At 37.2% G+C, this 15,252-nt stretch overlaps 1 protein-coding gene across 1 annotated transcript in view; it reads right to left on the reverse strand.

Annotated features, from left to right (window-relative positions):
- Window positions 1–15,252, reverse strand: part of PLXNA4 (plexin A4) — a 467,309-nt gene that overhangs the window by 149,587 nt on the left and 302,470 nt on the right. Inside the window, exon 6 of the mRNA XM_072147475.1 lies at window positions 2,390–2,513. Coding sequence (XP_072003576.1) covers window positions 2,390–2,513 — 124 coding nt within the window. The remainder of the gene's footprint in view (window positions 1–2,389; window positions 2,514–15,252) is intronic.

Consider the following 15,252-nt stretch of genomic DNA (forward strand, 5'->3'; position numbering starts at 1 on the left):
GCCTCGGGTCTTTCAAAGACCCGAGGCTATTTCAGGTCAACCTATTTATTACAATGTGCTATCAGCACATTGTAATGAATAGGGAGTAAAATCCACATATACTGCCATACTGTAGTATGGCAGTATATTATAGGATCGTACAGACAACCTAGGGTTAAAGTACCCTAGGGAGTCTGAAAAATAGTAAAAATAAAAAAAAGTAAAAAAATAACCCCCCTTTCCCTAGAACTGATATAAATATAAATAAACAGTAAAAATCATAAACACATTAGGTATCGCCGCATCTGATAATGCCGGATCTATAAAAATGTGAACTTTTTTCTTTTACTGCATTTAACCCCGTAACAGAAAATCACGCCTAAAGTCGAAAATGGCACTTTTTTGCCATTTTAAAAAAAATTTAAAATTCTATAAAAAGTTATCAAAAGATCGCACAGTCCTAAAAATGATAACATTGCACACGTAATCAAAATATGCAAAAAACGACACCTTCCAAAGCTCCGTACACTAAACTATAAAAAAGTTATTAGCGCCAGAAGACGGAAAAATTTGTACAGGAGGTTTTAATTTTTGTAAATGTATGAAAACATTAGAAAACTTATACAAATTTGGTATCCCCGTAATTGTACCAATCCAAAGAATAAAGTAGACATGTCATTTGGGGCGTACAGTGAAATCCGTAAAATCCAAGCCCACAAGAATACGACACAAATGCATTTTTTACCAATTTCACTGCATTTGGAATTTTTTCCCGCCTCCCTGTACATGGCATGGAATATTAAATACCACCAATTTGAAGTCTCTTTTGTTACGCAGAAAATAAGCCTTCACACAGCTCAGTACATGAAAAAATAAAAAAGTTATAGATTTTGAAGGTGGGGAGTGAAAAATGAAAACGCGAAAACGAAAAAAGGCTGCGGCATTAAGGGGTTAAAAGGCCGCACAGCCCTCCATGTGCTTACCAGAGGTAGCCCGACTGCCATTAGGTACTGAGATGAGATCCTCAGACCCCTTGTGTGACCATATGCTGGTGCAGTTGGGCCTGTGTTCCCCCTAATATAGGACAATCAATCTTATGTGGCTGGAGTGTGTCAGCAGTTCCTCCAAGATGAAGGCATTAAAACTATGGATTGGCCTGCTCGTTCCTCAGGTTAGTAATAATTATTAATAAGTCTTAAATACGTCATAAATGGTGACAATATTTTACATTGCCATGATGTAGCATTGGCACTTACCGCCAATAAATTTACAAATATGTTCATGTTGGGCATATATGGCAGCATATAATATGCTAAACATAATAAAATAATAATATAATATATTAAGAACATTTTGTTATGGTTTAAAGGGATGTGATCTTGTTATGTTAAGCATGGATTCTTCAATATACCACATATATCATAGATATGATGGCAAACAAAAAAAAAGTTTATTTTCGCATCCTTGAAAAGCACCATGTTTCTTCTCAAAGTGCGGTTTAGCTTGTCCGATGGTAATGAATTGATGTGATATACATGCAATGTGAAATGTGACCTGTTCTGTGTTTCCATTCACTAGTGAATTGCTCAAGCCCCATGAGACTTATCTCAATTTCTAGTACGGGCTATGTCCTTAACACATAGAATGATAAGTCTCTTTTCCTATAGATTCAATTCCAAAGCAATTTTTTGACTATTAGGCAAATCTGTCTGCAAATTGCACTTATTACACTCGAAACTACAACTAATAAGACATCTGATGTTCAGAGGACAACTCTCAATTGTAGCAACCTGGCTGAATTATTGAATTATTGGCATTGAAATATAGCCTTTACACTAATTTATGTAAATGTGTAATTGAAAAACATAAATAGAATGGTTCCATAGCTTCTTTATCCATGAAAATGAAGAATTGATATTTGATAGATTTCAAATTTATCTACATGGACAATTGCTGAACAGTGGTGATGTAAAATTATTTCAATATGGAATTACTTGTGGTCTGAAAGCTCTTATAAAATTATCAAAAGCTTCCTCATCATCTACAATTCTGTAGCTTCAAACTTTGTACAATTAGAGCAGTAGATTTCAATAGAAAACATTTAGACTGTATCATTCACTGTGCCTGCTCCAGCCTGTCTGGAACAATACCCAACATATAGAGCTTTTAGATGCCTCGAGTATCATCATATCATCATATTTAGTCTGTAAATAAATCATAAGTCATTCAGCTCTGACATATTTCCCGGTGTGTCTTGAGGTTCCTAGTCTGCCTGACTTCTGTTGCGTCTGGGTAACTCAGCAGGGGTCTAGAATGCTAGATCAAATATTACACCTTTGGTCGTAAAATGTTGACTGATGTACAACCATTCAAAGCAAATTGAATTTTTATGGTGAAAGCTGATGCTTACCAGGACGTTGTACTGGGAGACAGATATATTGTTTGGGTGGACAGTAAGTCTGACACACTGCTTCATCTCTGATGCAAATCTTCTGGCCTCATGAGATCGCTCACATCGTTCTTTTCTTGTACAGCTAAAAAGAGAAATGAAAAAGAAACATTTTAGCAAATGTTTTAAGATAACATCAAGTCTTCTAAAATTCCTCATCTGCAAATACTTTAGCAAATACTTCAGTTTGAACCAGCAAATAAAGTTTAGAAAATGAGACTGTAACTAAAATTTATGAACTAAAAGTTATTGTAGTAAAAGTAGTTTTGTAGTTCTTACTTAAGTAGAATTTTATTCTTAAACTAGAATAAAATATCCTACAAAGTCCCTTTTTCACTGCATGGTATGAACAGGACTCAACTCCTTTTGGGTTGTTTTCCACTGATAAAAGTACCAGCCTCATGTATTAATTCTAGTTGTAGTTGCAAGACCACTTGGAACTAGAATTACTTCGATGTCCTGTTTAAAGTCATTACATGGTATTTCTGTTTACAGTGGAAAAAGGGAGTAGAGCTGAGTCAATACTATGCTGTGGAACAGGCTAGTCACACTTTTTATTAGCTCTGCAACTAAAGACCTCATAACAAAGTCATGTGTATGAAGACTAATGGTGGAATATGGAGTACTGATGGAAGGGAATCATTCAAGATTTGATTCACTGAAGCTTAAAGGGAACCTATAAAGCGATTTGGGACACTAAACGACCCACAGGTCCTTACAGAGCAGTGGTTCAGTGTGTCAAATCTCCATGTAGTATTTTTAAGCTATATTTAAATTTGGTCCCTTTGGCGGCTGCATGATACAGCAAGTGAAATAGACGTAGTACAATGCGCAAGCACTGTGGGTATAGTGCATGCTCAGTGAAACGTGGGCATTTCCTGGTTTAACTCGCCGCATCTTGAGTTGAGGCACAGGATCTTCTGGTGTGAGTCCAATGTGCCTCATTGAACTCACATCAAGGTGAGTATAAAAGTTTACTATTTTTATTATTTGCCACATACAGACTTCAGAAAGCTGAATTTGAGACCCTAAACCCCTTGTCAATAAGGACCTGTACTTGGTTTATGGTCCCAACTCAACTTGAAAGGTCCTCTTTAGCCACATTTGGGATCTGAGTTGAATCCATATAGTTATAATATAATCCATAAGTTATATTGCTCCAATTGTTATAGAAATTGGTATATAACCCCTCCAGTTACTTAAAACACAGGTTTAATTTATTTTTTTTTATTTAAAGGTCATATTTTCTTTTGCTCATTTTTTATAAAAAACTTTTTTGAACAATCCCTAATGAAAACAATAACTACAACAACAACGATAAAAAAAAATCTATGAAATGAATGATATGAGGATAGGACCTTTTCATAAAAAGAAATCTGTATTTTAGAAGTCTAGAGGCTACTATATGCCAGTTTCCAGGACAGCTGGAACAACATTGGTTCGCCAAATCTGATTTGATGTTGCCTTGGAAAATCGTCAGATTCATACCAAAATCTACAAATCGTTTTGCTCATCTCTAACTACAAACAACCATGGTACGTGGTTGATATATTTGGCTGCAGTAAATGAAGCCTTATTTTATATGCATATCTATAGGATAAACCATTCTATAAGACAGATGTAGCAGCAACAGAAGGCAGCACACAAGTGGATTTTTCCATCAGCATCTACATCTAGAAAAAAAACATGCTTTTGCTATATTTAATAAATATGCAAGAGTTCCTAATAGTAATTCTCAGAGGCAATGCATCCACTGTACTGGGTTAAGTGTATAAAACTCTTGCAAACTGAGGCAGATGCCGATAGTGCAGCAGGGGAGCTATTAGCCGTGAAAACAAAACCGCTCTCATCAGATCTTTCAAAGAGGAAAGGGAGCTTGGCACAGCCGAGACACCCACTGAAATTCTACCAATCAGATATGATTTAATTAGCAGAAAGTCAGAGGAATGCATTATTGGTATATGCCTCCTCAAATGTAGAACTCATTAGAAATCCCTGGTCAATTAATCTATGCTAATGGCAATGTTTATTTTATTTATTTAAAAAAAAATGCTTCAAGAAATTGAGATGAATGTTTCATACTGGGAAACTTTTAAGTATGATAAGAAGCAACCTCATGTCAAGGGAGTTTGGTAGGATGGCTACTGCACTTCTATAGAGAAGTCAAACTCAAACCAGTACCTGTATCCACTGTATATCATAAGATATCAGTACCACCAGTGATTCTATACAATATATCTTTCACAATGCCCAATGGAATATATATTTTTATTGTGTTTCTTTGTTGCCTTTTTCTTGATCTTTCTAGTTCTATATATTTACACTGAGATGGTTGCTTAACAGTAGTGTGATCTGCCTTATAAACCTGCCCAGTTTCATCATACCTCACCGATTATATTATTATATCTCTTGACTGTGCTTGCTATTGCTATAGTTTATTCTGGTTTCTGAGCTTGGCCATTCTATCGACTATCCCTCTTGGCCTTTGATTCTGTACAGTACCAGCTATCATGTTGTGACCCTGAGCTCTGACCTTGCTTTCTTTGTTTGTCAGTCTTGTTTCGTGTCTGCACCGCGGCTTGGGGAGGGACTGCTGTGGTTGTCCCGTAACACCTGGGATACTGGAGGGAAGTAGGAAGGTGACAGTTTTGGGGGGCTCAGTTTAGAGTTCACTGTCCTGTCTGTCCTTCCTTGTGCTTTAAGCAGCCCCATCCTTACACCGCCTTTGCATGTAGAGACTTACGGTTATTGATGCACCACTCGGGATTCTGGGAAATTAAATAAGCATAAATTTTCCTAGGAAGGGATAAGGAAAACTTTGCCTCTTGGCTACCTTGTAAAACAGCCCCCTGTAACATCAAGCATTATTTTATCAGACATGTCATTAGGCTTTCTGATAAAGTAGTGCTTATAGGAAATCTATCACTGCTCGCATGATGAAATACTGATGACGGCACATACTTAGGTTAGGGACATTAACCTCTAGTTTAGCTAAAAAATCAAATGAGCCTTCGGTGTTACCCCTACGTCTCTGGCCACCTTTCATTCCCTTCCGAACATTAATCATGCACACCTCTGTCTTCTTTTGCGCCCTCCTTCTGGTGCCAAGAGCTGTGATGTCACTTTGCTCTCAGTACGTATTGCGCATGCACAGAGACAAACTATTGCGCACCATGCCACTTCTCAGCTGTAGTTTGTCTCTGCGCATGGCCAATAAGTGCCAAAAGTGATGTGACATCCAAGCTCTCAGCACCAGAAGGAGGACGCATAAGAAGACGGTGGTCTGCTCGCAGGATTTCATCTTGCGAGCAGTGGTAGATTGTGTTTAATGTTAAAGGGGGCTGACTTACAAGGTAGCCAATGAAGCAATGTTATACTTGTCCCATCCTGGAAAACTTATGTGAACTGCACCAGACAGGTTTTCCAGAGGAAGAGGAGGGACAGAAAAGGTACAGATAAGTTCCTGTCCCACAAGTATCAATAATCAAAAGGCACACTGCATCATGGGATTGATAGCAAAGCTTAGAGAAAATGGTAGAAAATAACTCTAAAAAGAGAGGTCATATAAGGGACACAGAAATGGAGAGTTTGTGTCAGCTGGAAATGTTATTATCAGAATTATAATAATGATTTGTATAATGTTACTCTGCATCAATCCATTGGAAAGGTATGAATAGATTTACCACTTGGGTATTATTTCCCTTGTCAAATGGTGTCACTGCATTGTCTGTCACTACAGATTGGACAATGTGACAGTACTAACTGGTGCTATCCAGCTGACATTATATTTGTATGGTGGAACTTCAGAATGCAGACGAGATGCTCAGAACTGGAAACTGTAGATATGTCAGGGGAGCTAACAAGTCCATTTTTTTATCTTATTGACAAGCAACTTGCTTATGTAATAGGATTGCTATTGTAATAGATGGATACATTTTCAACAAATTATCACAAGGAACGTTCCGCGTGCAATCAGTAAATGCAGAATATGCTTTATGTTCCATGTATTTTTAGACTGCAGGCTTTAATAAGCTTGATGTACATTGCACACAAATGCCAACAGGGGGCACTTCTAAATCCTGTTTTGCTGGTAGCTGCATTCGTATTATAAGGCTCCTACTTATCTCTCATTAACGTACATAGCTCCATTTCCTGTTCTGCTATTCAGCTGTGGACAATAAATAATTAGCCTGAAATGAGCGATTAAGCCATTATCTCATTATTTAGTGGTATAATTTGTGACAACTTTAAGTTTGCATTTTATGCACTTTATGTTCCAAAAGACTTGGCTCCTGATTTCAGGCAGTCCCTTACTGAGCACAAATGTCACAAGTAATGAGGGTGCCTGCAGACCATCTTCAGAAAAGTGATACTCCTGGCTCTGCATGAATATCCTGTGTGCTGACCGGAGGGGGAACTGACACATCATTCATAACAGATCTCGATATTTGCACATTCCAGATTAGCCCTAAAATCATAAAAAACTGTAAAAGCCAAGATCCTCCATGTTCTTTTGCGAGTGCAGTGTTGTAGCTCAGGGATTAAGCTATATCATGAATCTTTACTTAACATGCCCTTTCTTTCAGTCTTGCTCCACAACAAGGAAAGGCATAACCACCATTATTATTATTATTTTAATATTTATATAGCACCATTATTTCCATGGTGCTGTACAATCAGTAAGGGGTTCACATACATTACATAAGAGCAAATACAACTACGAAAACAAAAGAGATCTGAAACAAGTGGAAGGAGGACCCTCCCATGACAGCACAAAATTTTGAAAATTGTCACAGGGACAAAAAAAATTGTCTGGAGTTACAATTCTAAAATATACCTGTTCTGATTTACATACCTAAGAACAAACCTAAAGAACCTAACCTGTACATAACCTAGGGACTGCCTGTATATTATGAAGGTGTACCTTGTACTTGTTATCTGTAACTGAGACGGACATAGAAGAAGGTAAATGGTAATTTTTGAATGTTGTTGTCTCATGGGCCTTTTGTGAGAGCGGGGCATAATGCAGCAATAAATACCAAAAAGGAAATACCAATAGGAGTACCAATATTCAATATAAATCACAAATTAACATTCCATGTTAATATGAGCAAAACAGGGAAACAGCATCCAGATATACCCTGACAGAATGTGGTGGCAAACAAGAATAACAATTCATAAAGAGCGATAATTATATATGTAAATATGAGAAAAAGGCACATTCCTAAAACTGTAAAGGTTCCAAGAAGAAGCTCTGCATTTACAAGAAAAAGGGCCAGAATAATACAAATCAACATCTAGGAATGATGTAAGGATGACCCAGTTTGGTATATATAGAGACATCCCACCAAAGATAACATACAGCCTCCATGTATGCTCAATTTTTAAAATGTAGCTGCCATCTTGTGGCGCATGCGCCAAGAAGCAAACCTTGTAATAAAACGCAAGTGCTTTGGTGCCAGCTCAGAGGAGGAAATAGGAAATTAAAATCATGATTAAAAATAAATAGCATGTGAAATGCAGCAATGCTTTGTGTAAATGCAATTGATGCATTCTTAGTTACCGTATATACGTGAGTATAAGCCGACCCGAGTATAAGCCGAGACCCCTAATTTTACCACCAAAAACTGGGAAAACCTATTGACTCGAGGGTGTAATATACAGCCAGCTAGCCCCCTGTAGTATACAACCAGCCAGCCCCCTGTAGTATACAACCATCCAGCCCCTGTAGTATACAATCAGCCAGCCCCAAGTAGTATACAGCCTGCCCCAAGTAGTATACAGCCAGCCCCCATGAAGTATACAGCCTGCCCCCATGAATTATACAGCCTGCCCCCATGAAGTATACAGCCTGCCCCCATGTATTATACAGCCTGCCCCCATGTATTATACAGCCTGCCCCAAGTAGAATACAGCCTGCCCCAAGTAGTGTACAGACTGTCCCAAGTACTATACAGCCTGCCCCAAGAAGTATACAGCCTGCCCCCATGTATTATACAGACTGCCCCAAGAAGTATACAGCCTGTCCCCATGTATAATACATCCTGCCCCAAGTAGTATACAGCCTGCCCCAAGAAGTATACAGCCTGCCCCAAGTAGTATACAGCCTGCCCCCATGTATTATACAGCCTGCCCCCATGTATTATACAGTCTGCCCCAAGAAGTATAAAGCCTTCCCCAAGAAGTATACAGCCTGCCCCAAGATGTATACAGCCTGCCCCAAGAAGTATACAGCCTGCCCTCAGTATGCCAAGCGAATAATAAAAAAATAAACTTAATACTCACCCTCCGACGATACTCACCTTTGATGCTCAGTGGCGGCTCCCGGTCCTTGGCGGCGGCTCCAGGTCCTCGGCGACGGCTTCTCTTTTCTTTCTTCACTAGCCGGCAGTCGCGCCCATGCGATCTGTCGGCGTGCACGCATTATTATGTGCCAGTGTTGCCGCTGATGACGTCAGATGACGCTGATGAAGATAGAAGAGAGAAGCGGGGCCGCCGCCGAGGATCGGGAGCCCACGCCAAGGTTCCGAGTGCCGGAGGGTGAGTATAAAATTTTTTACAATTATTATTATTGACTCGTGTATAAGCCGGGTGAGGTTTTTCAGCACATTTGTTGTGCTGAAAAACTCGGCTTATACACGAGTATACACGTTATATATCACCCCACTGATAGCATTTCATGGGCGCAAATACAATATAGGATCAGTCATAAAAATTTTCCCTCAATCAATAAATGTTCAATGGAAACTGGAGTTGGTCACCAAGTTTTACGATACAAACCAGATACTGTGGGAAACCTAACAAACCTAGTAATTTAGGAATAGTTATAATAATGTTCACAGTTTTGTGATATATGCTAATTATAAATGTGGGTTAATATGGTAATTGGCTATAGGGGAGAGCCAAATGTATTCTGAGCATTATTCATGTAGCCAAATGTCCTGCTCTTCCAACAGCAATTGCCTCCTTGGTTTTGAGCTTCCTTTTTAACATAGATCCTTGTAAGCCATTATGCTACACCAATGTGATGAGTTTTTGGAAGGTTTATTGGTGAAAACAGTGGGACTCTGCACCAGACAAGTACCATAACACCCAGAAGAAATTTGGCAGCTGATTACCATTAGGTATTTAAGTGAATAAATATCTATAGATATATAAACTAATTCTGGTGGGATCCACAGTTATCGGTGTCAAACGTGGTGACACATTCCCTTTAAATGTCTGTACACAAACAGAAAGTTGAGGTCTAAATGTTCCTTTACTCTACAATCACATTCTGAACTGATTGCCAGATACGCTATGTGGGTGAACCAGGTGACTTGTATACTATAACAGACTGAAGTGACACTAATCATAAAATACTTGATTTTAGACTATCTCCGTTTTTGTTGGTTGACATGCTTGTTGACAGGAAGCTTTCTGTGCATTCCGATTATTTTTAGGGGACAACCCTTAAAGAAAACCATTTTGTGTGCAAATTTGGGGTTCAGAACTTTCAATATATTTTCACACAAAACTGTATTTCATACCTTGTCTGGGTGTGCTGTTAGTTTAGTGGAGTAAACGCTGGTGACAGTGTATATTTAACCCTTATATGACATCCTGATATGGTTATTAAAGTGCTCCTGAACTGGGTTTTGTGTACTTTAAAAGGAATTTGCAGAATAACTTTTTTTTTCAAATTTAGAGTTCAGTGTTTTTATGGAATGTGAATTATTTTACATTTATAGAACCTTACACGTAGTAAAATGTTATCATTATTTTTCTTTATATTTTATACTTTGACTTATACATTATGTGATGTGTCATGAAGTATAAAAACAGAATATTGCCTAAACAAATTCACATTCCACCCCTTCCAAAAACCAATAAAAAAGATACTATGTTACTATAAAATGTTATTACTGTTCACTCACGGGTTTAATGACCAGATTTAGTGGAGTATAAGCTGTAAAATTCAGAACCAAAATCTCAGAATTCGCACTCTTGACTTTATGGTAACTGAGGTTAATAAGTTTCAGCAAAATTCATGATTACTGTGCAATATACTGTGGGTGAACCTGCACCTGCAAATGTTACAAGGTAGCAGCAATATTATGTAGAAACTGGCACTTCATACGACGTTCTATAGTAAATGTTTGAGCATATGGTAGTGTGTTTTTTATTCAGTGGGATATAAAACTGTAGTTTATTGTATCAAGTCCTTCTCTAGTGTGAAATCGCATTTTTGGTACTATTGGGCATGCAACTTCAATATTTGATTTTCTTCAATTATTCTATTTTTTTTTTTTACACGCACAAAACTCAGTAAGCAACACCATGTTGGGCTACCATGGCTAACCTTATGATCTGCAGTGATTCCTATTGATCCTATGCTAGATATACCCACATTAAAACGGGGGAACAGTCCACTGATGTCACCTTAAGTTGAATCGCAAGATATGGTGAATTTGAATAAATGTGAAATATTTTATTTTTTAAAACTTGTTGAATTGCTCATTATGTCTTTCATATAGGCCAATTTGAACTGTAGCTTATATACAATATATATACTAAGTCCCTCTGGCAAACTCAGACTTATAAAACATGGTTACATTTAGGTTTTCTTTTGTTATTTTCAGAGCCCATAGAATTGAGATGTTATATAGAAAACTGCTTGTTTTCCCTGTTGACTATTAGTTCTAGAATGGAGCCATTACAGTTCAGCTCATACTATTGCTTCCTTAATCTTATGTCTAGGATGTGACAAGTTTGTGATTTCTAAGGAGATATTCAGTGCCTGTATAGGGGAATGGATCTTCCTTTATTACAGAGGCATTTAAAAAAACATTGATGTGTGGAAAAGAGAGGACACCGGGGTACTTCCTATGGTACCAGAAGAATATGGTCAGTACAGGACATTAAGATGGATACACACACAGTTCTACTGTTCCTGCTATAAACCTTTCAGATACAGTGCGCTCTCACTGGGTTCAAAACAACACGTAAGCAATAACAAGTAGACAGAGAAGTAATATAACTTCCCCCAGCTTATACACAGGGTACCTTTTAAACACAAAAAATTACAGCTTTTGTCACACTGTTTCAAGTTGAAGCTCATCTCCGAGTGATATGATTCAAGATCCAAGAGATCAAAGAGGAATGGACAAAATAAAATAAAATAGTTAAAATATAAACAAAAATAGTTTAAACATTTTTTTTCCTATATTTTAACATTTTAGTTATTTTAAGCCTTTCTCAATATATCATGCCATTTGCTTCTCTATGCCTGAGCTGTGCCCTTCTCTATGACTGACATGGGGTATTGGGCATTAACTCTACATGAAGAAATCTCAGCAGGGATTATGATTGAATGGGACCAGTTAAGTCCAGTAGTTATTATAAACTATGGAGAGACTTAAAGGTGTTGTCCTTTTTCACCAAATAATTGATATTGTTTGTGTTAATGAAAAGTTTAAAACAATATCCAATACACTTTCTGTATTGATTTCTCACAAGTTTTCTAAATCTTTGTTGTTGTTATTCAACAGTGAGCTCCATTTTCTACTTCTTGAGAGCGAAAACCAGGCCATGGTCATATGATGTCACACAGGTGCATGGCTCATTATATCAGCTCTGATTACTCTCTGTCATATAACAGGCCGTGCACTTGTGTGATCTCACATGACCATGAACCGTTTTGTATTCACAGGAAGTGAGGTTCCTGTTGAATAACAGCAAGCAGAGATCTAGAAAACAATGAGAAATTGATACAGAAAGTATATTGAAAAAATGGTGTCATTACATAAACAATATTAATTATTTGCTGAAAGTAGATAACCCCTTGTAGTGAGTTGTTGCTCATGTACTATTGAGGTATGACTGCCCATGTGTTTACAGTATGTGCTTTTTCTTTAAAAAATAGATGCAGAAGTTGCTTTACAAAACCTGTGTTAGTGTCCTACTTCCCTACATTGCAAGCTGTTCTTTTAATAGCCATGGCATTATTCTTCAGAAATACCCTTCCTATTTGTACAGTTTTTCAAGCCTTGGGTGTAAAGGGGTTTGGTTCTAGTATGTAACATTGTTAAGTACTGTATTATATGTCCCATTTTTCATGTTTTTGAAATATAATAAGCTTTGCATTCTCCACTAATTTAGGATTGTTCAACTAAAGTCAAACATTAGCCACGGGAGCGTGAATAACCAGATATTGTAATGTTCATACAGAATTATGCAAATCCCAGACTTCATCCACAACACATACACAGACACGGAAAAGCGTGGAGAAGTTCTATTAAAAAAGAAGCTCGATTTTCTTCACCCAAAGCTCTAGTGCCCAGGGGGCTGTGAATATAAAAGCTCTGCTCATGACGGCTCTGTATGCAATCTGATAGGTTTCTGTGTTTCAAGAAATTGTCATTTCCATTAAAGAAACTTCACCGTGGCAAGAAGCGCTTCACTGCGCATTAGAAATATGTCTAACAATAGTTCACCTGGGGCTAAACTCTGAATCTCCGAACAGTCAGGGTAATTCTTAATTATTTTATATATTTGCATCTTATTTCAGGAATGACAAAACTCATCTGTGGAGTTTCCTTATATCTGGCAGTTTTTTTTCACATTTTAATATTTACTTTTTGCATATTTTGATGCTATACTGAGAGAGATTTATTGAAACTAAAAAAAATGTAAAAAAATGGTTTGCTTTATAATAATAATATTTTCCCGGGTCATCTGAAACCAAGGGCTATAACCTGACCGGTTGCTTTGGGAAACTGCTCCACTTTCCGTTAACTACTTTGGATATGTAAATCAGCATAAATGTATCTAAATGTAATTTTTTTAACATAATTAGGTATATATTGAAGTATTGTCCGATAACAGAATTCTGTACTGAGGACAATTAGCTGTTTATTGGAATATTATGTGAAAGAAGTGAATGTGTGCAGACACTTTCCTGGCTATAACATACAATGATAAACCTTGTGCTGTCATAAAGATACTATGTGGTGTATGCTGACCAATGATCCATGGAATCTAACAGAGCATGCATGAGACCTGATGGTTAAATATGAACAGCCTTTGAGGGATGACTCAAATGCATACTGAACATAAATTTCCATCTCATATCTATATTGTTTCTCTCAGGAGTCCACTTTCCATTTAGTTTTTGTATGGATCACATCTCTTCTACCCTATCTAAACATACCCAAACAGTATAAGTTGCACCTGAGGTGAAATAAACTCAGACAGTGACATCACTTCCTTCACCTCTTTTGCATATTATTCAGATATAATAACGAAAAAAAAAATTGTTATTATAATAGACAGATTGAGGAAGCATTTTTATTTATTACATTTTATTCTCTTCCCTTATAAAGAATGGCTGGACCATTATACAAGCTCTTATACCTCTAGTTTCACCCCCTCATCCTCATAGACCGTAAGCTCTTGCAGCAGAGGCCTCACTCCTATTGTTCCATATGACTGTTTGTACACTGTAATGTAGTATTTTATTTATATATGTTCCCCCTAAGCTGTAAAGCGCTATGGAATATGATGGCGCTATATAAAGATTATTATTTTGTTTAAAATGTTTCATTAAAAGACCAGTGAAGAATCAGACTCCACAGTTGTATTCTGCACCAGATATATCATGTTGTTAGTTAACCGTAGCTATTAGTTAGTCTACTTATAACTGAATTTTCTGGTGCACAGTCTAAATTTTCTAGTGCATGGGTAAGACCATGTCCCCTTTTTCTGAGGACACTCCCTCTTTTTTTAACAAGTTGGAAAACTGTCTGAAAATGGTCTAAAACTTACAATAAATTTGGTGTCTGGCATTTTAGGCGGAAATTACTCCAGAACTCTGGCGTAGACAGGTTTATGCATCTCCCCCCCATTAAGTACATAAAATTATGCAAATTAAATAGCACAGTAAAATTTGTAAATATCACATTAGCGCACACAGCAGGTTTTTAGTCCACAGCAGGCCTGCTGTAAGATACAGCACTTTTAGTTACATTTATAATAATAAACAGCTATTATATGAGACCTGGTAATGAGATAAAATCTGTAATAAAACTGAAGAGGGGAGTATCCATTCATAAAGTATCTACATTACATTCAAGTTGTGAGATGATCATAGTGGCAAGGGCTAGATAGGGGATGGATGCACATGGCAATCATATTGATGATACATATCTCCCTCTCCCCTGCACACTTATTTGTTCAGGGACTCCTTTGGAGACTGAATTGTTGATCTTGTTCACCTTAAAAGGCCTATCCTATACGGAAATTCACATTAAATTTAATTCCTCTGCCACATATAAAAATGTCTTTAATTGAATGTTTTTAAATAAATCAATATATACAAAAAGAGCAAGAGATGTGTCATCTGACAATATACAAAATCAAAAAGGCATACATGAAATTTATTTGTATCCCGACATAGACAAGAAAGACAGATTAAAAACAATTAAAATTGTACCAAGTACATTAGTAAATTCATTGGCCAGAATTCCCTGTGAGGATAACTGGCAAAACACCTCCTGCACCATAACAGTACAGGCAGTCCCCGGGTTACATACAAGATAGGGTCTTTAGGTTTGTTCTTAAGTTGAATTTGTATGTAAGTCGGAACTGTATATTTTATAATTGTAGCCCCAGCCAGGACTTTTTTGGTCTCTGTGACAATTGGATTTAAAAAATGTTGGGTTGTCATAAGAACCAGGATTAACAATAAAGCTTCATTACAGACACCTGTGATAACTGTTACAGCTGATCATTGTAGCCTAGGACTAAAGTACAGTTAATTACCAATATCCAGAGGTCCGTTTGTA

This window comes from Engystomops pustulosus, chromosome 4, assembly GCF_040894005.1.
Source record: "Engystomops pustulosus chromosome 4, aEngPut4.maternal, whole genome shotgun sequence".
NCBI classification, from domain to species: domain Eukaryota; kingdom Metazoa; phylum Chordata; class Amphibia; order Anura; family Leptodactylidae; genus Engystomops; species Engystomops pustulosus.